The sequence below is a fragment of the Ammospiza nelsoni genome, chromosome 1, assembly GCF_027579445.1.
Source record: "Ammospiza nelsoni isolate bAmmNel1 chromosome 1, bAmmNel1.pri, whole genome shotgun sequence".
In the NCBI taxonomy this organism is placed as follows: Eukaryota; Metazoa; Chordata; class Aves; order Passeriformes; family Passerellidae; genus Ammospiza; species Ammospiza nelsoni.
In genome coordinates, this window is record NC_080633.1 from 137,574,492 (window position 1) to 137,602,289 (window position 27,798).

General features: G+C 42.8%; 1 protein-coding gene across 1 annotated transcript in view; it reads left to right on the forward strand.

Annotated features, from left to right (window-relative positions):
* Positions 1-27,798, forward strand: part of EXT1 (exostosin glycosyltransferase 1) — a 177,065-nt gene that overhangs the window by 143,908 nt on the left and 5,359 nt on the right. The window contains exons 2-8 of the mRNA XM_059477845.1: positions 7,318-7,411; positions 10,050-10,157; positions 13,724-13,843; positions 19,328-19,460; positions 20,809-20,927; positions 21,647-21,742; positions 24,825-24,914. Of these exons, the coding sequence (XP_059333828.1) occupies positions 7,318-7,411; positions 10,050-10,157; positions 13,724-13,843; positions 19,328-19,460; positions 20,809-20,927; positions 21,647-21,742; positions 24,825-24,914 (760 nt within the window). The remainder of the gene's footprint in view (positions 1-7,317; positions 7,412-10,049; positions 10,158-13,723; positions 13,844-19,327; positions 19,461-20,808; positions 20,928-21,646; positions 21,743-24,824; positions 24,915-27,798) is intronic.

The following is a 27,798-nucleotide window of genomic DNA, read 5'->3' on the forward strand; positions in this document are numbered from 1 at the left end:
TCTAAAAGGAGTTTGTGATCTCCAGGAAATGGCAATGTAGAGGTACCATAATGATGCAAAGTGCTGGTGTTACTTATTGTTAGAAGAATCCTGTTAGTAGTGGCTGTCTGAGCCACATCTTAATAGCTTGGTCTGATCTTTACCTTGGAAGGGTCCAGCACCTTGGTGGTCAGTAAGTGCCAGCTGGGCACTTTTCAGACAGAGTATTCAAACATGCTTTTGTCACTTCAGAGTGCATGTCAGGGGAGATGGGGCCAGGTAAAATCTTAGCGTGTGGCTTTGTGTGTGCGTGTTCCTGGGTGTGCATCCACGCATGCATGCATCAGTATCCCTGCTTTCCCACTGACCTGGAGGGTGTTTACCATGTGTGGGGCTGCCTTTACATTCTTAACAAGATACAGGCAAGCACTGCATTTGCTTCTCCGTGGATTGTTCTTGTTCAGGCATGAGGTGAGTTTTCTTGCTGCCAGCACAGCGAGTGCAGCTGTGAAACAGGAGCTCTTAGAGGACTTCAAAGCCTGGGAGCTGGTGTTTGGTTTTAGAAGAAGCACTACACAGTGCCATGAGCAGGTTGCTGGTAACATGGGTGTAACACTACCTAGAGAGGCACCTCTGCAAGGTTTGCCTCTGACATGCCACTTACAAACCTACTCTGGTACACTTGCTAAATAAGCAGTTACCTTTAATTATCAAATGATGTTGGTGAGACCACATTTACTGTGTAAGATTCTGGGTGGCCTAGCTGCTACACTGGGAGCCAGTTGGATAGCATTTTGCAATCCAAGTGTTGTGCATGCCTTGCATGCATCATATAGATTTACAGGATGTTATGTGTAAATATTTAGACAGAAATCTTTAGAGCATTTTTTTTTGTTGGAATGCACATTGACGTTAACGGCTTGTGTATCCAAATGTTTTTCTGCATAATATTGAAGTGAACTGAATCCAGCAGTGATGTCACTGGAGACTTTAAAGATATTTTCAGTTTTAAGGGCTACTGTCCATCTTAACTGTAAAATAAAGTTTCTTTAGCAGTGCATTAAAATGAAAAGTCCATTTCCCTGTTTTTCTTTGCTAATCCAACCTTCTGAACTAAAGGAAGATGCTGACATGAAATGGAGAAAATAGTTGTGCTTCACAGTTAGTTGCTGCATGCTTACAGAGTTTCATTTTCATTGCAAGGCCTAGTAGAATTATTGAGAGTTTTCAGACTGGGCTCGTGCTCATAGCCATACTCTGCTCATACTCTGCTCATACCCATGCTCTGCTCATACCCATTCTCAGCCATTACCACTGTTCTGAAGTCTCTGTTCACACCCGCTGCTGCAGTTAGTAGCATCCCTTGGAGTCCAGCAGCCTGGGCAGTGAGGTGGCAGTGGCTGCAGTGATGAGCTGGACTGATAGAAATATTCCAATGGCTGCCTTTCAGCACTTGGCAAGAAAATCCTTTTTATGTTAGTTTCAAGGTCGTCAGATATCATTATAGCCAAGTATTAAAAATTTCAAAGAAAGGAGGCAGTGTGTTTGATTTATAGAATAATTATCTAGCTTTCGCTCTAACTTGGCTTTGGCAATGGTTTTGCAAGCACTCGAAAATTAAATCCATTTTTTATGGCACTACAAGGTATTATCTCACAGCAAATGATAATTAAACACCTGTGAAATCAATTAGCCTTTTAAACAGGGAAAGAAAGTTTTCCAATTATGTTTTTGCACCTCCAAACTTTCTAATTCCAGAACCAGCACTTGCAGAGCAGGAGATGCACTGCCAGTGGCCAGAGCATTCAGAGCCCCCAAAGCTTTGTGCAGCCGTAAATCCAGAAGCAAGCACTCGCAGTGACGGCTCCTTCCAGGCAGGATGTGTGAGCCTTCCCAGCTCAGGCCTGGGCAGCTCTCTGTCTCACACACAGCCAAGCTGTCAGCCCTTCTACAAAGGCACTTACTCACTTGGTGCTTTCAATGCCAACTTTTACTTGACAGTTTATTTAAAAGCCAACATACCTTAGTGGAAACCAAGCAACAAGACGCTCCGTGTGACTGAGTGGGGTTTCTTCTCAGGCTCTCCAGCCAGGAGTTCAGAGCCATCTGTATTAAGCATTTACATATGGAAAAGTGGCCAATTGGTTAATAGCTGAAAATTAATACACTGGAAAACTGAGAAACACTTCTCCATTTACCCTTGTGTTACAGGTTTTAGTGTCTGTCTTTGTTGTAGGACTTTATACGATACAGAAACTTCTGGAGGATGCAGTGTGCTTGCAGATTCAGAGAGGAAGCCTTGGACATAGTTGGTTAAGTGCCATCACAATTTTTTGGCTCAGGAAGTAAAAAAGCAGCTCTAGTCGCATCTGACTTCTACAGCGGAATGTGCTGATAGTCCCTGCCAAAGATGAGCTCCAGCATCTTCCAAAAGATGGATTATGTGTGGCACTGTTAAAATATGTACTGCTGGGTTAAACCCATTGCATTTGATTTGAGTTAAACCTGTTGTATTTGGCTTGGGTTCTGCTCCTATATTTCCATCTGAATTTTAATAGCCATAACATGCAGCTGGATTTCAGTGAATGCTGCATCACCAGAGAGGAAGAAGTAAGGTCAGTGCTGTGGTTAGAATTCTCAAGGTCCCTCTAGCTGCTGGAGAAGCCACCAGTCATTTGTGTCTCAGGTTTCATCTATGAAACAGGAATGGTGATTGTATCCTGTCAAAAAACATGTTGTCTACATGACAGGTGACATACAGCTAGATAAAGTGTTATGATAATCACTGCATCTATACATATCTGCTGGTCTAAACAGTCTTTTTAGATTTTAGACCTCTCTTCAATCAGTGGTGATAAAGAAGTGACTCTCAAAAAATTAGTTTATACTCAAATTGATAGTGAAAATATTTTCCAGGCTAGTTTATAAGCTCTACAGTGTAGTGACATGGGGAAATGCTTAAGCTGTAGGAAGGAATGTATGGCATGGCTGATTAGTCAATGCAGAGCTTCTGCAGCCTGCCAGGCCTCTTTGGGATAATGGAGAACCAGGAATGCCAAACAGCCTTCTAATCCATGTGCTGATTAACATGGTCGGCACATCAGAAGAAAAAAAAAGAAAAAAGGGGGATGGGGGAAGGGGGAAGACAGAAGCTGTGTGTTGGATCAAGGAGTTAAAATGGTAGGAGCCTTTGGCCAGGCAGTGTTTCTCCTTTGGATAATTGCCCACACAGCACTGCAGTATTTACACCTGGGTGATCGATGGGGCCAGACATATTTCCTCAACTATGGGTGGTGGCAGGGAGGGAATAATTCAATTAAGTTGTGAATAAATTAGAATTGATTGCAAATAGAGCTATTCTTTTATGCTGCCTAAAAAGGTACTAGCTGTGAACAAGGTACACTTAATTATTATAAAAAGAAGCCTGAAAGTTAATAAAACATGCCTCTAATACTTACAGAGGGATGCCAGCTTTGGATTAAATCTTTAGCTATTTTAATTTTGAAGACCCAACTGTCATTTTTAAGGCATATGCATTTTGGATTTTAACATTTGAATGCTGCAGCTGAGACCAGGCCAAGCCGACCCTAAAATTGGCAGTAAAATGTTACCTCTGTGCGAGCGTGCAGAATGAAGAGATCAGGAATGTATGAGCAATAAGCATGTGCCCCAACTCCCCGCCAGTCTTCTAATGTGGAAACCTGGAGCTTTCTGGAAATAAATACCTTCTGAGCAAAGCAGAGGACTCCTCTAAAAGCTTTTCTACAGTAAATGCTAGGGAAGATAAACTGCCAGGAGGAAAGGAAAGTGCCAGAAGTAGTGCAACACCAAAGCAGTGCTGCTTTGTAAGTAAGGAAGTGCCCAGCCAGCCCCTGCTCAGTGCTCTGCAGTGCTGGTCTTTGCTCTCATTTTCTGGAGCCTGAAAAACCTCCACAGCTGGGTAAAAAAAGAGGGTAGGCAGGTCTCCTTTACCCCTGTAGGCAGGTAAAGGAGAGCTGTCCACACACGCTGGCAACTCCAAGTTTGCAGAAACCACAGCAATGCAAGCTGGAAGACCATAACAAATGTCCCTGCCATCTTCAGATGTTACCAGCTAATGGTAATAAGTAGTTCTGGAAACAGATCTAACCCCCAGTGCTGGGGAGAAGAATAAGAGGAAACCCTGGAAGAACCTCTTCTAAACACTTGACTGTTTTCTCTATAGCTTAGGATGCTCCTCCAGTTGCAAGTGGAGGTTCTCATTCTTGATTGCCTCCCTGAGGTTTTGCTGAGATTAGTCAGTGGAGATAGTTGGGAAATAAAGCCTGTTGTTGATGCAGTACTGATGTTTGCATTAAATGCCAGATTGGTACTTAATGTACAACATCAGTAGTCTAACTGAGAGGGTGTTCCTGGAAGTCTGTACCAGCTCTGATTTCTCTCCTGGACAAGTGAAGGAGAAATTTCAAGTCCAGCAATCACTTAATTCAGATACTTACCCTTAATCATAGAGATAATTTCACTCACTTCACTGAAAGTATTTTAAGTCTGAGTTAAGGAGAGCACAGAGATGCTTTCAGGTGTAATGCTGTATGCTTTCTACTATGTGGTGCAAAATGTACATAAACATTTTGCAATTCCTGTCAGAATGCTGGCAAAAATCAAATCTGCTGCTGTGTGCATGGTTCTCTCTGGGCTGAATGGGAAGGAGTCTGAAAGTGAAAACTGCCCTGAGCCTTCTGTCCTCACTGTGGCCTGTGGGCTGGAGTTTCATTTACCAAGTGATGTTTTTGTGGCAAAGGTCTCTTCCAAATGCTGCCTGGCAGTCCAAAAAAAAAAAAAAAAGAAAAAAAAAGAAATGGTCTCTGCTGCAAGTTTTACTCTGAAATACTGTTTGGTACATGTACATTATTTCCCCTGTAAGTGATGCTTCCAGTTACAAAGCTGTGCTTGCAACCTGACAGAAATGTTTGGGGCTGGTTACAAGTATTGCACAAAAAGTGTTCCCAAATTTGTATTTAAACATCCTGGGCCATCTTCTGTCTTCCAGCTAAAGGCAGAGTGCTCCTATTGCTTGGCATGCTACCCATGGATTCTTAGGAGTAGAAATAGCACCTCATGTTTGCAGATTTCAAATAGATGCTTGATCCCAGAGTGGTCTCTGAGGGGTTTAAAGTGGGCATGGGTCCCTTATCACTGAGCTCAAAGATCCCAGTGAGTCACCTTAGAGCATTTTGGTTGAAATTGCAGGGAAATTTGTTCAATAGAATCTCTGCTGTGATTCGTTCACTTCAGCAGCTCTTGATGGATATTACTTTACTCTGGATCTGTTCCTTCTGTTTTTGTGGATCCTCCCTGAAGCAAGTAGTTATTTTGTGCCCATACAAAGTTTGGATGGGGTTTTCTGTGTACATATGATGTAGATAAATTGCTTGATGACCAGGAACTGTGCTATTACAGACCTCTGCAATAAATCACACGTTAAGTTTTAAAAGGCTCAAAAATAGGAGCAAGATGCTAACTGGTAGAAAATTGAGGTTTTTTGAGGTAGAAAATGGTTAACAAAATCCTCTTTTTTTTTTTTTTTTTTTTTTTCCCTTTCTAAATCTATCCTAATACCAGCCAGTTAGATATGAAAGAAAAGGTGCCCAGTATAGGATGCCACTGGGATATGAAAGACTCACTTGCAGTGACCCTGCTCTCTGCTTTCCTTTCTGTTCTGGTTTTGCCATCAATGTTTTGTGGATAATGTTGCATTCCAGGGTATTAACAGGATTTTACTTTTTTATCTAGCCAATGATGGGGAACTTCTGCCTGGTGTATTCTAGCCCTACAGGGTATTCTATTTTTGGTATTTATTAATTTTGTTGTCCTACAATACACAGTAAAAGCAATGAGCCTCAGACCTCTCAATATGTAAAAAAGGAGTGCTTAAAAATGGCAACTTTTTAAAAAATTTGGGGGTTTTGTATTCCAGTTCTAGTATTTTCTCCTGTATGCTGTATCAGTGCTGACTGGTCAAGCTGGGACATGGCTGCCAATCTCAATCCCACACAGAGAAAAATAAATAGCTGCCATTCAGATAGAATATGTATATATGTATTTTATCCAAAGTTGAGATAGGATCCAAAAGAAAAAAGGGACTTTGAAGTCTGTTTTGTAGTTTTAATTAATGCAATGAGGGGTTTTATTTTACTCTCAGTGGAGATAATCTTAATCCATTCACAGTGACCTTTTCTTGTGCAAATTAGCTATACACGCTTGTTTAAGCAAATGGGCCTTTGCAAGATGTCTCTTCCTAAAGACAGAGCTTATAATTGAAAATTGGCTTACTCCCATCTGTCTGGCCTGTGTGAGAATACAAACATAGATCCTAACTTCTTTGTATGTAAAATACAATCATGTGTATATGTATATGTGTGCACATAGACACACATACAAAAATTTGCTCTGCCTGCAGGACATGGTAAAATTAGACTACTGGTGTCAAAAAAATTCATTGCTACAAGTTGCTGTCAAAATAGCACCCATGTGCAGAGTCCAGGACACTCTGGAGAAGGGAGGGTGTTCTATCTGGATCCTTTTGACTCAGTCGAGGTCAGTGCCATTGACAGTGCCATGGGCTTGTCAGAAGTACAATTTGCTAATAACAGGCGGGAAGCTGTTGGGATTTGATGTGTGGTTTTGGTGAATGATTTCGTGGTGGTTGATGTAATTGGGAAAAAAACCCCAGAAGTGTCTATCAGCACTTTAGTTCAGAGAAGCATGGATCATTGCAGCTATGTGATTAATTGCCAAAATCTGCTCATATATTCCTCTCTCCACACTTAACAATAACCACCAAGTGAGTCATTGTATCCCCCCATCCCTTTTTTAGTGCCTGCTTGATAAGGAAATATTTCTTTGGCATAGCTTGAATATTTTTTTGCTTTGTACAAACCTCTTGTGAACACAGCTATGCATGGTTTTGACTAAATCTGAATAGAAATCAGGGTCACAGAAGTACTGCAACAATGCTTTGGGTATCAAAATATTTAATGTGAGTTTGTTCTTGGAAGTTGTGCACTGTTTATATAGAACTGGCTCATTATTGCAAAGGCAAAATTACTTCCTTCCTTATCAATCTCATTACCACTCTCCCCAGCATTCTCCCACGGTGCTTGTTCCTGAGGATGAGCAAAAAGGAGCCAGGGAGGAGGCTGACATGCATGGAGGGAGTCAGTTAACCTGGTGCTGAACGGTCTGGGTTGGGGATGATTTTATCCAGATGTGTCTCAACAGCTGTTTGCATTTTCACGCCCAGTTACTCTAGGACTCACTGCTAATTGAATTTTCTCTTTTCTGCCCTGTTCTTGTTAGGTATGATTACCGTGAAATGCTGCACAATGCCACTTTCTGTCTGGTTCCCCGTGGCCGCAGGCTTGGCTCTTTCAGGTTTTTGGAAGCCTTGCAGGTAAGAGCTGCAGTTTAAAGCAGTGACTACGCTGGCTGTGATTCAGTGTGCAATAGCAGGGAGGGGGGGAGGAGGGAAATGTGTTTCATTTCCCTAGTGGACAGTAATCCACTTTGCAAAAGCCTCTATTCATACTTCTGGAGCAATTGGCAGCTTCTTCCCAGGAGGGGCTGAGGCACTGAACTCATATGAAGGTTGGATTGCTCTATCTCCAGGAAAAGGGTTTCCCTGGATGTGGTGAGGCTGAGAGATTGGTTAAGAACAGTATTTTGTCAAGCTATGAGGCTTCCCCTGGGAGACACTGGCCTTTATATGTAAGCCCTGGGGCAGTGAAAATAGCTTTTTGTTTGCACTTAGCCAAAACAGACCTGCTTATGCATTGCCAGTTTTGAGGTGGTGCTTGCTGAACATACAGAACATGGCCTGGAGGCATTAAAGCTCCAGATGGAAGCTTTACATAAAAGTAGACATAAGCTGATCTCAGGGAGTTCGTGTGCTGTCTGGGACAGCACCTGAATATCCTTCACCTTTTAAAAAATTGGTTAGTGGGTCCCTTTTTACTGTGGGCCAGTAACAGAAGGCAATACAAAACGGCTCTGGAGTCCCTGTGGCCAGGCAGCACAGTGGTCAAGCCTGACACCTGCCTGTCTGGCAGGGTTTTTTTTTGGCAAACATCAGCCTAATCCTGGATCTTCAGTCAGGCATAGAGAGCATTTTGTGAGGAGCTGCAGCTTCCCTGTGGACCTGGCATCTGGATTTCCATGGGGGCTGGAGTGGAGAGAAGGAGGTGCTTGGTTTCAGTGAAATGGCAAATGAACACACCTTGCAGGGTCCTGCCTCCAGGAGTCGTTTTGCCATTTGGAAAGTGTCACAGCATTGACAGTAAAGCTGTCAGTGAATGACATCCCATCCCTTTTCGTCATCAACCGTGCAATGTCCCAGCCACTGTTAGAGAGTGTTGTTCACTGCAGTGCTGAGCAGGACTCAGGTACTTAAGTGTAGGTGTATTATGTAATTTTAGAAGCCCAGGGTACCCAGAAACCCTTCTGGCTTTCTGCTGCTTCTCCAGAAGGACTCCAGTAGATCCTGTCTTATGTCTGCCCACCTTTGATGAGTTTTTTGGATACCTTACATGCCTTGGACACATAGGTGTAATCACTGAACCCCACACCTGCAATCAAATTTGAGATCCAAGTTATGGACTGTCACTTGCCTCTTCCTCCTACTAAAGAGAAGATTAATAGCCTGAAAAGTGCTGTTTTCTCTCCAGCCTCTTCAGAGGAAGAAGTGGGACTGGCTTGTATGAGATGACAAGTCACTTCAGATCCTCCTGAAGAGCACTCCTCAGCTCTTCTCTTGTCTTGGCTCAAAGTCATGCAGCTTCTGTTAAATACATCATCTCAGGAGGGGAAAGCAAGGGTTGCACCTCACTGCACAGCACTTGTGGGCTCCTGGTCAGTGATAAAATGTAGGCAACTGTGGATTTTGATATCAGGCCAGCAGCAGTATTCACCAATAATGATGTATTCCCAGTTTCTGTCTGGATCCAGGTGATGTTGAAAGTCTTAATCCACATTAGTGCAACGTTTTAAATGTGAAAACACATTACTAAGTGTTTTTAGTTGCCTTTTTTATGCATTGATGTAATTCCTTACAGAAGATCACAGTTGTTTACACATAATAATCACTGCTGTAATGTAGACTTGACCAGTCTGAGATGCTCTGCATGATGCATCTTACCAAGGAAGGTACAGCAGTCTGAAAGATTCCCTTTTATACCATCTTTTGGAAGGCCTGAACCCTAGTCTGGACCAAACTCAGAACACTTAAGCTTGGTTTGATCCAAAAGAAACTGAACCAGAGCACAGGTTTGATAAAAATCCTCTGGTACTAGGTTATTTCATCTCATCAGAAGGTGTTTGGTTTGGATCCTTGTTGAGATTGAGCTGACCAGAACATAGTGGTGATCATTTGTTTATGGAAATACTGACCTATTTGCTAAGTATTCACAAACTGCCTGTGCAGAAGAACTGGTAAAACTCACAAAAGTTTAATTAGTTTACACAGATCATACTGGTAAGAAACGGATACTAAATGTGTATGGGGTTTTTTTGTTTGTTTTGGGACATACAACAATTCTTTTTTTTGTAGACAGGTGATGACAGACGAGTTGTATTTGTGCAGTTGCCTCTATTTGGAAAGTTGATACCAAACAGGATAGAGAATTTACTCCTTCATGGGAAAGGTGATGAGGAGTTAAATACGATCTGTATTTTCTGTAGGGTTGTCACTAACATACTATAAAACTGGGGAAGTTGCTCCTTGCTAAGTGGTTCACAAAGCAGCAAGGAAGGCCATCATTTTGTATTAAATTCTCCAGTGTCCCATCCGCTGCACTGAACAGTTCTGCCCTTGTCTGGCAGCGTAAGCACCAGATTGCAAATGCCACTGTCCATGCAAACCCCACCTTTCAGTGCATATGAATGAGCCCAAAATGGAAAACTGTAAACACTTGGGCTGCCCTGCTGTGGCTTCTGGTGTTCTTTGCCATGTTGCCTCACCTGAGCTGGTGCAGAGAGGGGGTCAGGGTGCTGGTGGAGAGCTGGGACTGCTGCTGACGGCAGCTCTGTGCCCGCAGGCCGCCTGTGTCCCGGTCATGCTCAGCAATGGATGGGAGCTGCCGTTCTCAGAAGTGATTGATTGGAACCAAGCTGCCATCATCGGCGATGAGAGATTGTTATTACAGGTAAGGAACAGACCACGGCCTTCACTTGATTATTGCTGCCACCATCTCAGTGGACAGGGAAGATGAATCCAAAAGGTCAGCGTTGTAAAAGATTCTTTTATCATGAAGGGACTGTCTGTGTCAGGCTGGCTGTGAGCTCATTTAATATGACATTATTTGACCTGAAGGTCATTGCAGCCACCAGGCCAAATTCTTAAGTGCAGGAGACTTTTATTTTTGCGAAGAGCGTGAAACCTCTTCTGGTGTGGAGCACTTGGATGCCAATCTGAGGTAGACCTGTCCAGGTACTGGGATGAAATGGGAAAACATTTGAGGGTGGATTCTGCCCCAGTCCTTAAAAAATAGTTTATCCTCAGGGGTATCCTCAGGAAAGCAGGTATTTTCTCAGGCAGGAGTTATCATCTAACAATTTGATGAGAAGCACAATCTCTCCCCTTTCTGATATGTGGACCATGTAGCATTGCTTTTTGAAGCAGTGTTCCTGTCACTTATAGTTAATCTTGAGGTCATAGAACAAAAATGGGCTGAGAAGTTACAAATTCCCTGTTACTTCCAGCATCTGCTTTGGTTTTAAATGCACTTTGGTTGTTTTGTTTTTTTCAGCTATCTTAGTGGGTATTACAGTCCAAATATATTCTGTAAATTCTGCAGAAATGTTCACGTTAGGAGGAGTTCTTGGAAAATTGTTTTTTCTAAAGTGCCATTGTCCAGCATAAGGCTGAGATCCACAAGATCTGGAATAAGCACAAAGTAGCCACTAAGAGCAACATTTTTTTTTTTTTTTTGATCCTTGAGTTTAGTGTCCTCCACAGGGAGAAGCCCTCAAAGGTACCGGTGTGGTGGCACCCCAAAACAAAGTATCTTTGCCGTGTCATCACATGGCTGTTAACTTGTCTAAGGAAGTAAATATTTGTGAAGAGCTGGCCTAGCAAGACTTGCATGGAGTGCCTATTCTACTTAATGTCATACAAGCTGCAAATATAAAAGGGCCATTTGATTTTTGCTTCTGTGGACAGCACATTTTTTCTGAGCAAAATTATGTCTCTCTTTAAATAACAATAATTTGCTGATCTTCATGTTTTCCGGTAACGTGCCGTTCGTTCACTTCACGCAGCTGCTTCCATATTGAACAGCTACTGCTCTGTTATTAACAGTGTTTTTAAAGAACTGGCAGAGGGCCTGAATGTCTGCTCTGGGAAATGTTTTTGTTATGTTACAGTCTTTCATTTCCTGTTTGAGAGCAACTTGGATGTTTTTATTTGCATATTCTCCTCATCATAGTGCTGGGAGCTTTTCTGCATTTATTTGTGCAGGGTGGTTTTTCCCTCCCCCCTACTCATTGCTGAAATGACCTTTTATTAAAGTTCTAATAATTCCAATGTAATCATGCTGGATTTGTATTAATATATCATTTTCCCCACCTGTCTTTCTGGACAAGTAGATTAATAGGCAAATGCATTTAAAATGGGAGCTCTGATTTTTCTTTCCAGCTGTTGTAACAGAGCCTCCATCAAGGCTCTTTTTAACCTTGACACTGTGTTTGCTGGCACTCAGGAGTATGGTATGGTGTGTAAAATGATAACTTTGTGCAGTAACCTTCATAGTCAGAGCAGCATTCCCTTTCATAAGATGTAGTGGGGGTTGAGTATTGATTTTATGGGTGAATTACACGTGTGCATACGCACTACACAAGGTTGCACATACTGCATTAAATGTTTATTGAGAAAATACTGTATTGCCACTAAGAAGTGACTTTAATCCTGTCTTTGCTACTAATAATGTTTCTGGGTGTGACTAATACACATCTGTGCAGCCAGTACAGGTAATGTTTATTATCCTTCTGCTTATTGTAGCACATCATGAATAGTGATGTGATCTCTTAGACATGTGCCAATACATGTTTTCAGGTTCTGTCTTTACTTTTGCAGGGAGTATTTTACCTTAAGACTTACCTTTTACTTAAAGGGCCTGTAGGGGAGGGAAATACAGCAGCATCTCGGGCAATCTGACCCCATTTTCTTCTGCTCCACCTTGCTGCAGTGCTAACTCATAAGCCCAAAGTCTGTATTATATTAGCAGTGTCTCTAAGATGATGGTCTAAGAGTTGAAGGGCTGAGAGAGCAAACACTGGCCCATCTGACACTGCACCCAGTGGAGCCATGGGCAAAGTGTCCAGACCTGGTTGCAAACTCTGCAAGTAAAGAATTTGGTGGCTCTTGTAAAAATTTTTTACATGTAAATTTTCAAAGTTGCAAATTTTCTTCAGGAAAGAGGTTTCATGGGAAATAGTTTGATTTGGGAACACGTGAAAGCAAATAATGATCGCCAGCTCTTCTCAGAATATTTTAGGAATAAGCAGAGTGGGTTTTGATCAGGAAAGGGTTGAATGTGGTGGGATGCAGGCAAACTTCAGAATAAGCTGGAATGCACAAGGACACAATCACTCACTTTTGTGATTTCTAACTGAAATCTCAGAATTGTTTAAGCTGGGAAAGACCTCTAAGCTCATCGAGACCAACCACTAAATTATGCCAACTTGTCAGATACTGATTTCTCATAAATCTTTTACCTGAGTCATTAGTTTTAAAAGCAAATACCTGGGCTGTGTGTGTGTGAACACAACTGTTCATTTCTAGAGAAAGATGATCACAAAGCAGCAGCATATTCTAAATGCCTTTCTAGTGCTGTGGCTAGCTCTCATCACTGGAACAAATTTCAGTAAATCCCCTTGATAATGTCACTTTGCATTGTCCAAGTTGTACTGGAGGCCTTGGTCAATGTCCTAAGTTAAAAAATGGCATATACACACTTTAGTTTTGAGAAGGACATGGGGATGGTGAGAGAGGTAGACATGAAGCCCTTCCCTTCTGATCTAGTGAGCAGTTACATTTTTTAATGGAAAAGTGCTGTAGCAGGACAATTTAGGGTTTATTTGTAAGGCAACTTATACAACAATTCATGTGTAGATTGTGGAAAGAGGGCAAAAATGAGCACTGTTTTCCCTTGTGAATAACAGATGTTGTGGAAGATGTTATTCTTTCCACCTAAGGTAATTACTAAAATGCAATTTGATCCGTGGGCTCCCAAAAAGTGGAGTCTTACTTAAAGTGTTGCTGTGTTTTCCTTAGGACACTTAGTGTTGCCATGCTGTGGTAAATGCAGTTCCAGATCCCATTAATATACTTGGAATGTGGGGATTATTGTTGAACTCTCAGCCCCTGCAGGTACTAGGTTGTTAAAATACTAGTCCATGAAGAGTTTTGTGGGATGAAAATCACAAGGACTGCATGGAGGGGCTCCTTACTATGCCACACCACTCATTACCATAAACAATCAAAAATGAAAAGCAGATTAAAAAATTAATATATTCAATATCAGAGGTTATAAAGGGTTGTGTCTCATTTGTTTTACATCAAGGTTTTAACTGCTGACACACATCTCCACTGGACTGGAGTGCTGAAGCTGTACAACCTGCTAATGGAGGAGAGGGCTTGTCAGCAGCATATTAATTTGATGAGATTGTGTTGTTTCTAAAGCTTCTGACTATATTACATCCTGTATTACAGATTCCTTCTACAATCAGGTCTATCCATCAGGATAAAATCCTAGCACTTAGACAGCAGACACAGTTCTTGTGGGAGGCTTATTTTTCTTCAGTTGAGAAGATTGTATTGACTACACTAGAGGTAAGTAAAAATTGCCTGAGACCTTGCCAAGCAGTGAGATTTCCATACCTGTCCAACTACTCCTGTCCTCAGCTGGCTTCAGACCTTGGTTTTCATGACATGCAATTGGTCACTGGGAAAAAAGCTCAGCATCTTGATGAGTTTTCCCCCCTAAGGAAATACTTCCTTCATTATTGGAATCCACATTAGAAAACTGACACGGTGAAAAATGGGAGCTACCCAACACATGGAAAAGTTGTCATGTGTGATCTTGACTTTGCAAGGCTTTATGGCTTATGAATCACTATCCTTGTCATTGGTGGTAAATGTATTTCTTAAGAAACCTTTCTGGAATTCTTTTTGGAAATATGCTACTGTAGAGCTCTTCCTTGACCATTCCTTAACATTTTGAGGCCTCGTGATGGGGGCATTGATCTGGCTCGAGAAAAAGGGGGGGTTGTAAATTCTATATGTTATCTTCACACACAGGAGAAGGGAAAGGCCTGATCATTCTTGTAAATTATTAATAGACAATCATAATTAGACTGCTATTAAAAGAGGAGACAGATGATCTCAAATGTGGAGAGAATCCTTTTTGAATTGAAAGACAGGGGAAAGATGAAAGGCTCTTCAGAAGTAGGGCCCAAGCTGCAGTTTCAAAAGCAGGTTTCTTTTCTAACTGTTTTGCAATTTTTCACATAATTTTTTGACACATTTGTACCACTGAAAGGGGCTCACTTTGTAGGTGCTAATGCAGTCGTCTTATGCTAATGCTTCTGCAATTGCAGCTGTCTTTGTGCACAGTTGAAATGCACAGTTGATAAGGCTCCACATTTCCTGCTGTACCTGCTTCTCCCTGAAAACTACAAATGAGTGCCCATGGCTGATCAATCTCCAGCTGCTGCAAGGCAGTCCCTTAGGTTTTTCCATGCCAGTGAAGAAAATCAGGCAGGGAACATTTGCAGAGCCCCTGGCATAGCTATCCTCACAATGCTCCCATTGCCCTCAGAAGAGCATGTCTTCATCTGTGCTACCTGTTGGGAGCTGCTCTTCATCCTCAAACTCCTCATGAGCACTGATGAGGTAGTGATAATTACCACAGCCCACACCAGGATCAGACAAAGGTGGAAGACCATGTGCCATTGCTCACAGTTTAATTAAGCCTCCCAGAAGTGCTGCTAGGGTCCATCAGGTGCCTCAGGAATCCTCTGCCTTCCCTGCATGTGCCCTGTTGTTGGTAGGGGTTGCTAAAAGACAGGGGCACACGGCTGTCCCCACTGCCCCTCTCCTGCCTGTGCTGGCCCTGAACTCCAGGGCACATAAAACCCACAGCTCCCACAGCCTTGGTGTCCATCACATCAAGTTCCAGTGCGCACACATGTGTCTTTGGTGCTGCTTTGGGACACATTGGCCCATGTGGCTTCAGGAGCCCAAGGGACAGCAAAACCTCTAAAGCTAAAGCTTATGGGTAACCAGCAAGCTGGAGTTTCTGCTCAGAGCAGAAAAATCAAAGTCAAGACAAAAGTCTTCCCAGAAGATTTAGTTTAATGAAACCAATTAATGTATGCCTGGTGTTGATGTTCTGGGTTTTTTCATCTGTTTGGGAGACTGATTTTGGTTTGAGATTTTGTTGTTGTTGTTGTTTTTTAATTCAGGACTCAAGTTTTTGAGACAGCTAAGAGGGATTATTTTCTTTTCACTCACTTCACATTTCAACTTGCCTAAGTAAAGTTCCATGTTAACTTTCCTTAGGAAAGGATTAATACAGCTGAGAGTGACTTTTGTTGTCTGAAACCTGCAAGCAAGCAGTATATCCTCTTTGTAAAATCTAATGCCTGGAAGTAAATTCCTAGCAGGATTTTTTTTTTTTGTATGTGGATGTGATCCATCTTCTGTTGTAATACTGTTGTGTCAGAGTGCTCTGATGATTCCAGATATCATCAGAATAATCACTTGCCCACTAACTGCAGTGCCAGTGTATGTCCCTGTCTGAGGATATCAGCACAGAAAAAGTCTTCACCAAATCACATGTCTGCAAGGACATCACAGCCCTTTATTCTGCACACCTCTGGAAACTTTAAATCACATTTTAAGTTCCTTGATCATCTCACAGCATTTGGTGGCTGTTGTGATTCAACCCCAGGCAGCAGCCAAGCCCCAGGCAGCTGCTCACTCACTCTCCCACCAGTGTGGTCAGGGAGGGAGCTGGAAGAGTAAAAGACAAAAAACTCATGGGTTGGGATAAATACAGTTTAATAGGGAAAGCAAAAGCTACATAAAAAAATGAAGCAAAACAAGGAATTAAGTCACTGCTTCCCACTGGCAGGCAGGTGTTCAGCCATCTCCAGGAGAGCAGGGCACCATCACGTGTAATGGTGACTTGAGGAAACAAACACAATCACTCCAAATGTCTTCCTCTTCCTCCTTCTTCCCCTCACTTTATATCCTGAGCATGATGTCATTTGGTCTGGAATTTCCCTTAGGCCAGTTTGGGTCACCCGTGCTGGCTGTGTCTCCTCCCAGCCTCCCAGGCACCCCCAATTTCCTTGACACGGTGGCTGTATGAAAAGCAGAAAAGGCCTTGGCTCTGTGCAAGCCCTGCTCAGCAATAACAAAAACATCTCTACAAGTGTCAACCCTGTGTTTAGCACAAATCCAAACCACAGCCCCGTAGCAGCCACTGTGAAGAAAATGAGCTATACCCCAGCATAGTGACCTAAGCCAACCAGGTGATAGCCCAAAATAAGATGTTTGAATCATTTGGCCAGCACTCCCTGTGGCAGGCACAGAGGAGCTGCCCAGTATCTTGGACAAGGTGTGGGTTAGGCAGTGATGCTCACCAGTGTCTGCTGCAGGCTGGTGAGGGGGAGCTCTGGCAGTGCAGCAGTGGCTGCTGCAGGCACCAGCAGATGTTTGCTCCAGCATATCTGCACTTCTTCAGCTTCATCTTCTCTTGAAGCAAACCCAGAACATCCCTGCACTGCATCCCCAGTCCTCCACTCAGGAAAAGGAGGAGAGAGGGACAGCACAAAGTACAGAATATAAATGCTGGGTGCTTGGCTAGGGTCTGTTGAAAAGCAGCAATGATTAGGACAATATGTGAACTTTTGGAAGTGTGAGGATGAGGGAGACAAAAATATTTGACTATTAGTGCATTCCAAAAAGAAGAGGGAGATCTTGCCAGAGATCCTAACCCCTTTCTTCTCTTATTAAACTTCTTGTCATGCCTCATCATTGGAGAGACCAGGTAAATGCTGTCTCTGCAATATGTGCAACACTGTACACTCTACGTTTTAATTCCTTGTGTCCTCCATGTTATTTTTTTTACACTTTTTAGTTCTCTTTCTGCCAGGTTTTCCCCCTCTGTCCTGACAGCTAGGTTGCATATGTAGGCCCAGGAGAATGATGAATTAGTGCTGCACTTTCTCCTGTGGTGCACCACCTCAGCAGCTCCCCAGGAGGATGCAGGAGCCCTCAGGTGAGGTTGGGGAGGCTGAGGGGCTCCCAGGCAGCCGGAGCTGCCGGGGCACCAGGGCTGGAGCTGCGCCGGCTCCGGGCGTGGAACACGAGCCTCGTGTTTGCCCCGCAGCCTTGCTGGCTGCCAGTGCCCAGAAAACTCCTCTGCCTGGGTAAACCTCCTGGCCAGGCAAATTTACAGACTTCTACTTGTCCAATTCTGCCCCAGTTCTGAGACAGCAAGAGGGAGGAGCTGCAGTATTTATGCTTTGTGGTAAACACTCAAAAATAAATACTTTCCAGGTTCTCTCTTGTTTAGTGGCATAACTTGCAGTTAGGTAAACAACAGTCATTGTCTGTGTTTTTTCCTGTCCCCACTGCCATGTGGGAGATTTGACAACTGATACCCTCACTTCTCAACTAGAAATATTCACATACATTCTTGTCAGTGATGGCATTACAGTCCTAAGTCTGTTATTCCAAAACAAAAAGTTAAATTAACTTACTCATGTGAGTGAATTACTGCATATTAGCTGTGGTAATTGGCTGTAGGCAAAATTCAGAAAAGTATGCATTTAACATCTGCCCCAGTTTAGCAGTACATGTATTGCCACCAGCAGTGGATTGTCTAACACAATGTAACTGGTGTTTTAATCTTTTCTTGTCATGGCAATCAAAAATTCCAGGAAGACAGCTGCTTGTGGCAATACTTATTCATGTATTGACCAAATGTCCCTGAATTTAGGAGCTTACAGACATTTTAGCTTGCTTAGAGTGCTGCAGCTGCTTTTGTTCTTCTTGTGGTGGGCCTTTTTGCTTGTTTTTTGGTTTTCCTACACTTCAGTCCAGCTTCAGAGACATGAAGTTTCACCCAGATACGTCTGTGTTAAGGCCAGAGACATTGGGTTACAACAACCAACATGTTCTTGGCACTCAAGCCCTGTGCACTGCATAAACTGCCAGATACATGGAAACCTCCTTGGAAAATAACAAAAGATGAGCTGCAGAAGAGGGCAAAGCATTCCTGCTTAGCCAGCTTGGGGGAAAATTCATCCTTCACCACCCACTGGCCCTTTGCAGCATTCCATCTCCAGACCTGCTAACTTCTAATGCTCCAAGGGAAATCAAATCTGTAAGAATATGTGGCTCAAGAGTGTACTGCACTTAGAAAGTTGCACCTTCTTTGGAGGCTGAATTTGTCCTATTAGAGATTCCCACCACTGAATCTTGTTGTGCCTTTGCAGGAAGTTTAAAGGATTTCCCATCAGTGTTAGAAACACTCTTGTTCCTGCAATCAGGCATCCCATGCGAAGCAACTGTAATTTCATAAATACACACTAATTGTATGGCCTGGTATTGTTTTTTCTTTTTTTGCTTGTGGTATTCTAGGTGATACAGTAGATGACAGCAATCTGATCTGATCTCAAAAATCTAAGAATCTCTGGTTTTGGCACCCCATAGAGTCAGGCAGTAGTTGGGAAAAGATCATGTTTCATCCAATGAGGAACTGTTGCAGAACTGAGATGTGGAATCAGTGATGCATCTGAATGCTAATATCCCTTTATAATTAAGAAAAAATTAATAATTAGTGCAGCCTGATTTGCTGAAAGTCTTTTTGGTTTTGAATACTCTCCTTATCTCCTAATATTATCTGGCTTTTTAATGCCATCTTCAAATAATTGTCTTCTTTCTGTGAGTTCTGGATGGTAAAGCTGACAATAAACTAATCAGGCTTACAACTACTAAGATACTCAAATAGACAAAATATTTGACTTGAATTATAAAAAGCAATAAATTGTATGGTCCCTGTGTCCAGAGAGACTAATCAGGTGCTCTAAAACCTATGGCACAAAGCCTGAGCTGCTGAAGTGGCGTCAGAGTGTGCAGGTTCTGAGTCCTTTTAAGAGAGATCAAGGAGGAGGGTCTAGTAATTTGTGTGCCTCAGCTTTTTGCAGAATGGGTGATGATTCCAGTCAGCTGGAGTCCCTGAAGCTTCTACCAGTGACTATGACAGTCTATTTAAAAATCATTATTTCTCTTGTTTTCCAGATTATTCAGGACAGAATATTTAAGCACATATCACGTAACAGCTTAATATGGAACAAACATCCTGGAGGGTTATTTGTACTGCCACAATATTCCTCATATCTGGGAGATTTTCCTTACTACTATGCTAATCTAGGTGAGTGAATCCTTGCTATAATGTAGTAACATCTGGAATTTCTAGTGGAATTTTGAAGTTTTGTCTTTGAGTAGCATGTGCCAAGTGACTTACCATTCATTTCTAGTTAATGATGCCTTTCATTTATCCTGTCTCAGTCTTCACTGCCCACTGTAGACTGTAACATCTGACTCATCAACATGCATCATGTGCCTCTTGCTTGCAGAGATTGTTTAAAAAAAAAAAGTATGTTCCCTCATACTTTTCAGTTGCTGGTAATTAATGCCTGAGTTGCTGACCCATTCATGGCCTGAGGGGACATAAGAGGAATAGCTTTTTGCTTTCTGTGTTTATTTCTGCTTGGCAAATTGGGAAAGTGGTAATTTACCCATGACACTTTTTATTGGAGTGCACACTTGGTATGGATTTACTCTGCATACCATGTGTCTTCATATGAATCCCACTAGAAGGAATGAATAGAGCTTAGTGTTCATGGCTTTTTCCTGAAGCAGAGCTTGAACAATGAGTTCTGCAGGCGAATGTGCCTCCAGGCTGAAGGGATCCTGCTTACCAGACTGCTGCTACTTTTGGCTCAGCCTCTGCCATCCCACTTGTGTGGATCTGTACTGCTCACCTGCTAAAAATTGACAGTTACTGTGTTAAAAAAGGGAGAAGAAGGTTTCTGTGCTAATTCTGATGAAAAACAACTATGACCCCCACACTGATGAATTTAGATAAGGTTGAGAGCAGTAAGGAAGGGTAGGCGCCAGTAGGATGTGTTATTCCTGGCAAAAAAGGAAATCATAGCGAGACAAAAATTTAAAAATGGAAGGCAAGGATGCAAGCAGAATTATCAGCTCAGGATGTAATTGAAGATTCATGTGGATAGGAATCAACCCAGAAAGAGCAAAAATCTGACACAGGCTGTAATGGAACTGAGGAAAATGAATAAGCTCCTGGAATTTGTGGAGATAATCTGTAAAAAAACATCAAGCATCCAGAGCCAGGCAGCAAAACAGAGCCTGTGTCGAGAAAGACATTTGGCTGAACAAACTAGATGTCAATATTGTGGGACAAACTGGATGAAAAAGAGAGATAACAGAACATCTGTGGAAAGAGTGAGTAAGAAAAGGAAATAATTGTTTTGGAGTCCGGCATTTCAAAGTGGAAGTTAAAGGTGCAGAGTGGGAGTTAAAGGGAAGTGTGATCTCCTCTGAAGCATCTGGTATCTGAGAGGAAGGGAGATGACCTAAAAAAACCTGGCAAGGTTTGCATTAAGTGCAGATTGTTTTTTCCATCCCCAAAGTCCTTTAATCTGTAATAACTGGGGCGATTTTGTCTTTACTGAACACGTCTCTCTTCACTTCAGGTCTGAAGCCTCTTTCCACATTCACTGCCGTTATCCACGCAGTTACTCCCCTGGTTTCCCAATCTCAGCCTGTGCTGAAACTCCTGGTTGCTGTAGCCAAGTCCCAGTACTGTGCACAGGTAAGCAGCACTGTTTGGCTGTCAGTCACAGCAGAGAGAAACCACTCTGCCAGGAATGTGGAGCCTTGTGAGTCAGCCCTGTTTCAGCCCTCTGTTTCAATTCTGATGTTTCTTTCCTCTGAGATTTCTATGGTCTATGACCTACATGTATGGGAAATAAAAATTCTGAGTATAATGGGAGTGGAATAGAGATAGTAATTAAACCCATTGTTACATAAGACAGGTAAGTAATGAGTGCACTTTAAAGACCAGCATTGTGTGTGCTGCAAACTGCACAAGGATGCTTATGCTTTATGAGCTGTTACGTGATCTTCCTTCCTTCTGCTGTGACTCTTAATCTCATCAGTGCCAGGATTTTGGCTTCTCTAAATAAAACCCTGGGGAGTTCAGTAGGAGCACCCTCTTGCAGTGGAGTGTCACAAGCAGTTTTGCGTTTGATGAGAGCCACAGTAAATCAGTCACATCTGTATCATATGGCTGAAACAGAGACTTCCCAAGTTTCTGCCCAACCTATATTTACCAGAGAGATATATATTGTAAGTAGTTGGATTGGGTGAAATCAATGTAGGAAGTGATATTTTTATGCAGATTTGTTACATTGCCTTGGATTTTGAAAATCCTAATTTGAATCTAACACATCTGTCTGAAAATCTGAGACCTTAGAGTATGGGCCGCGTTGCCGCAAAGGTCTTTGATCATGGTCCAATATTCTCTTTCAGATTATTGTTTTATGGAATTGTGATAAACCCCTCCCAGCCAAACACCGCTGGCCTGCCACTTCTGTGCCTGTCATAGTCATTGAAGGAGAAAGCAAGGTAGGTGGAGAGGAGCATGGTAAAAGGTTGCCTGCATTCTCTGATGGGACGGGAATTTATTTTTGCAGCGCCTTTGGTGAAAGCTTTGTAGTTCCCAACAAAATGACAGCTCCCTTCTATTCCTTGGCCTTTTGTACCAGCTTAGTTGCAGATTCGTGTTTCATGCATGGACCCTGTGCACTCAGAAATCATCAGCATGACAATTAATGCCCTGAATCTGAGATTCACAGGTGGGACTCAGTTTTGAAATGTGACCCCAGCAGCAGAGAGGGCTGACCCCATCGTTGGAGATTCCATCTCTCTGCAGGTGCATGAAAGTAGTGATGCAGCTGCACTCCTTGAGTCTAAGTCACCTGCAGGACTTGGGGGTCAGCTATGGACTCAAAAGCAGAGTTAAAAATGAGAAATTGCCTTTGAAAAGTATCTTCTTTTATGGTACTTGAGAGGTACTGCTGCCATCAAAAAAAAAAGGGGGCTTGGAACACTTGTGTGGGAACAAAATCACCATGTCATCTCTTGCTGTGCAACACACATGTCTTGTTTGTACTTTCACAAAGTGAAAATAGATGCCATCAGATGAGAAAAGACTCACTTAAGTGGATGAATCCTTTCCAAATGCAGGCCTGAGAGGAGCAAGATTTCTTGCTTCTAGAATCTGAAACAGATTTGAGCTGGACCTCTGTGCAGTCTCTGTCAGCTGGCTCCAGAGCTCTGTGTTGCAAAGGGAACTTTTAGTTGCCTTGCCTGTACAATCCTATTTTGAATTTGTAATTTTGTCTTTGGTCTTTTCTCCTTATCACGTTAACAACACCCTGCAAGGTTGGCAGCTAAAGGCTCTGGCCCTAGCTAGCCACATAAACAGTATCAGGAGAATTGCTACAGGGCCAAGAAAGATTGTAGAGATTTCTGAGCCTTTTGAATGTTCTGAGTGTTTTTATTTTCTTTTTGTAAAACTAGCAGAGGTGAGATAGAGGAGAAATCTCTGACCAGTACTATAATGTTTGTAGAAATTGGCCCCAGGCACTATTTAGATTACAAATGAGTCTCCTGAGTACATAAAGGTGTGTTTATAGTGGACAGTCTCTTCCCTCTAATATCCCAGCATATTCCCAATGGCTTCTTATGTGCAAAGCTGGTTTTTTGGACCGAGTTTGCAGAGCCAGAGCAACACAGTTCAAAAGTTGCACAAAGAAACTGCTTTTCATCTCCAAACTTGGCCAAGGCCTGCTGGCAGGCACCAGTACTCCATGCAGCTGATCATGGTGGTGTGCCTTTACCAAACATTCACTCTTCCCTTGAAATCAAATATTATAACACCCATTTTACAAAATGGTACTTTAGCTATTAAAAAATACATGACAAGTCCTGACTGGTGTACTACTTAAAATTTTTGCACAATCTGTAAAAGATTAGGGATGAGAACAGGTGATCCTGTGTTTGTGCAGTGGGTGTTTGCTCTACAAGCCCCCTGGTCCCTGTGCTGCAGACAGAACCAGCTGGCCAGCTCTTGCTAGAACCCACCTTGCAGCTCCAGCCTGTCTCTGCCAGGGTGCCACCACCTGCTGCCTGCTTGCTCTGCTTCATCTTAGTGTAAGCAGAGCAAAACCCTCAGCCCAGGCAGATCACCTTCCTCAGAGCCCTGCCTCCCTGCACCAAGGCCATCACAGTGATGAAGGGGTCTGTCTCCAGACAGACATTGTGGACATCTTGATTATGGAAACAGATCTTTCTCTGAATCAAGGCATAGATTCCAAAGACCTGTTCCCAAACAGGTTGCAGGGAATGTAGAACTGACCATGTCAATTAGGAGGGTTGTGTAAAACTTCTCCATGTCCTTGTTTCTGTACAGTGGATTCCTCTTACTGGGATTGACCTTTGAAGTTTTCTCTTGGCATAGTAAATTGGTAGAGAAGTCTAGTAATTAACCAGGCTGTTTGTCTTAGTAAATGAGGGAAACAAACTGTGTTGTGTCCTTGTTATTCTTCATGAGTTCTCAAAAGGTGCTATTTAGTGTGTTAAAGAAACCATATGGATTTTCATTTCTTGCTGTTATCTTTTTGATCCAGCTTTCCCATCTATTTCCTATTACTTTGAGGACTGTGTGCTATATCTTTAAAAAGCTTATTCTGTATATAGGTTTTTTATATATAGAATGGTGTGAATTGGAAGGGCCTTAAAGACTATCCAGTGCCAACCCCTCTGCCATGGACCAAGAAACCTCCCACTAGACCAGGTTGCTCAGAGCCCTGTGCAGCCTGGCCTTGAGCACTCCCAGGGATGGGGCATCCACAGTTTCTCTGGGCAACCTGTTACAGTGCCTCACCACCCTCACAGTAAAGATTTTTTCCTAATACCTAATCTAAACCTCCTCTCTGTCAGTTTGAATTCATTCCCCCTTGTGCTGTCTCTACATGCTCTTATAAAACATCCCTCTCCATCTTTCTTTCAGGCTCCCTGCAGGTACTGGAAGGCCATTTAAGAATGCGACTTCTTAAAATGCTACAATACCTATATAATTCTTCATGCAGATAAAGCTTGATTTGAGCTTTAAAAGCTTGAGTTCTTTAGTATGTTCTCCTTTTCTGATGGAGAATGTTGCACCATCCTGGCATTAAAACATCCTTCACACACAGCCTGGGCTGTTTGGTTTCCCAGCTGTGCAAGCTTATGAAGGCTGCAAAGTCCTTCTCAGCGTTCATTACCTCTGATCCTCACACCCTGTAGGAGAGCAGAGGGACAGTCCTAGCCACCAGGGAAAATATCCTCCACAAAGAAGCGGTAGGCACATCTAATTATCAGTACAGACCAGTGCAGTTTGTCACTAAAGGAAAGCAGCCTGCTGCAAAGAGGGAGGTCTGTTCAGAAATTACTCCTCAGATAGAAGGTATAGGCTGACTGCTGGAGTGACAAAAATGACACTCCTTCACTTTTGAGCTGAAGGGTCCTTTCCATCAGACAGAAATATGCCACCTACCTCAGACAAGAGGAAATAAGAGTGAGGAATCAAATTAAGTATTTGCCTTGGAAATGAATCCTTCAAGTGATTTTTATTTTTTCCCCTTCCTGCCTTGAATACGCACAGGTTATGAGCAGTCGCTTCCTACCCTACGACAACATCGTGACAGACGCAGTGCTGAGCCTGGATGAGGACACCGTGCTTTCAACCACTGAGGTAAGGGTCTCTGCTTTCAACCACTGAGGTAAGTAAGGGTTTCTGGGACTCTGCTTGGCTCCTGGGCTCATCCTGAGCACAGCAGGTTCGCTCTTCTCTTGCCATTGCCAGTGAGCAAATGTTACAAGATTTCCTGCTGCGCTGCTCAGATTTAGGGTGTTGCACTCGTTTCTGCAGCCCTGCCACTGCCTGCCATCAGAGGAGCTTTCGCCCTGGTTAATTGGCTCATCATTAGCATATGGTGCTTCCGTTCTTTATTATTTTAGTAACATTGCTGCAGGCGGGTGTAGGCAGCCGAGAGCAGTCAGCTTTAATATTCTGCTCTCACTTTTGTTATTGGGGTGGCTTCCCCTCCCACAGTATCAGTAGAGGGTGTGGGGAGAGGGGGAAGGCTTGTCAGCAGAGAGGGACTGCTATCACTCCAAAATACAGCATTGCCACCCTGGTGCAGATTTCACTGAGGAATGCTCTTTCTCCATTGTGTCAGCCCATAAAATTGGAGTTCTTTGCTAGTTTAGGTGCTCGAGTGTCTGTGCCAAGAGCAAGATAGCACTAAGAGAAGAAAAATACTGTAGAAAACCAATTTTTACAACTGGGATGAGTATTGATTTTTAGAACCTCTTCCTGAGAACCACAAGGGAAACCGATGACAGTTTATATAGAGTGCAATATTTGGGAAATACATTATTAATGATGGCCAGGGAATAGCTTGAAAAACTCGATTTTCTTTTGTTTTCCCTTTTTTCCTCCATGTCCATGGTCATTCTGCTCTCCCCACTTCACCTACATAAAAATGCATTTCTGTCAGTGATGAGGATCTTTCACTGATGCTGCCAGTACTTATATGTCAGTGAAGAAATGTGTAACATTAGTCTTCAGTCACTGCTATATACCCTAAGATGTCACTGAATTTGTTCTAAATGGATGAGATTGCAACTGCTCTTCTCCCCTGTACAGATGTTGTGCTGTGGTTAGACTGCCAAAGAAATAGCCTTGGTAGCTCTCTTTTGCTTCAAAAATGAAAGAAATAGTTGACATTGAACCTGTTTGATGCCAATGTTACACCTTGGTAGTTTCTGCTAGATGAGGAAGAATATGGCTGCTGCCAAAGCACTTGTGTGCAAAGCCCTGCACAGCCCAAAGAAACCCCAAAGCAATAAAAGACATTTCTCCTTGGGCTGGACTTCCTAAGCAGGTTGTTGCTCAGGATGAAGGGTCCCATCTCAGCTGCCCTGGGGATCATGGTAACACTTCTAAGGTACTTCATTGCACTGACAGGGTATTTACAGCAATCCAGCCTGTGGATTCCCTGAGGATTTGAGGCTTTGTTTTGTTTTGACTGGTATTTAGTCATCCTGCAAACTTCAGAGTCATACAGGCTTCTGGAACACATATGAAATATGAAATAAATAGTGTTTCTCATTTGACTTGGCCATGTTTTACCCTAAACATTTTGAAGCACAAATACTTGCTGTTGTGTGAGGCAGCCTACACTTTTCTTTGTGGCTTTGTTACTTTGCTTTGTTTTCTTTGTTGCTCCTGTGAGCAACTTACATCTGATCCTGTGTTTGTGCAGTGGGTGTTTGCTCTACGAGCCCCCTGGTCCCTGTGCTGCAGACAGAACCAGCTGGCCAGCTCTTGCTAGAGCCCACCTTGCAGCTCCAGCCTGTCTCTGCCAGGGTGCCACCACCAGCAGCTCTGCTTGGTGGCTCTCCATGAAGAGAGAACTCTCTATTGCTTCACTTCCCCATGGTACAGCTTACACCAGTGTGATGTGACATCTCCTTTGAAACTAGCTACTCATGGAGGGTTGTGGTGCCACAGCTACAAGGCCCAGAAAAGGCAGTTTAGAAACATGGTCAAAGACAATCACATTCCCATGAGAGCAGCAGTCACCAGGCACATCCTCTGGACTGTCTGATCCCGGTATGTAAAGGTTTTCCACTCTCAACAGAGCAGGGGGTGATTGTTCTGTGAGAGGAGCTGTTCCACAGGCACAGAGGGTGTGTGCATGGGAAGTCATTAGGAGTCAGCATGGGTCATGATCCAGAGGTTTAAGAGATTGCCAGCCTGGTTGGGTTTTCCTGGTGATCAGCCAAGAGTGGCAGTGCTGCTGGAAATTACTTAGGATGAGACCTGAGGGGCTTTTCTAATAAAGGGAGTTTTCTCTTAGGGTGGTTGCTTTACTGCATCTCCCTAGTGCAAGGGCAGATACTTGAAAGCACAAGAGAGGGCACTGGGTGCAGCAATTTTATTATTTATTTAAGTTTGAGATTCTCAGACGTCTGTAAAGAAAACAGATGTCACATTTTATGGGAAAGGCCTTTATAGAGAAAAAAACCCTTCAGTTCTTTCATGTGGTATTGATTTGGATGAGATCAGAACTATCACAACGGTAACTGGTTTGTGCACATTGTCTTTCTGGTTGGCCTCAGATTCCTGAAACAACTTTAAAGAAAATAATCAGGACCTAACTTTGTATTTCAGCCCATGTGCGACTCTTCTGTTTCATAAAAACGCTGTAAATGTGAGAAGTCTGACAGTAATCAACAAAAAATGGGACTGTTCTCAGAGCGGCTATTCTTTACCTAACCTCTACACCCTTAACTTTGACTGCATTCTTGGAAGGTTTTTCAAACATTTTTGAGCGAAGTTTTAGGTCCCTCTGGTACTGAGGCGAGCCTAATGTGCAGTGCAGAAAGAAAGCCCTCTTTTTTGGGGTTTGAATAGAACAATAAGAATTGTGTATAACTCTTAAAAAATTTCAGTCTAGTTTGAGCTCCAAAATCTAAGTTGAAGGGTGGGGACTGCCAACCATTGATAAAATCTTTCCATATATATTTTTACCAAACTCTTGTCAAATATCAGGCTGACAATCCTTTTG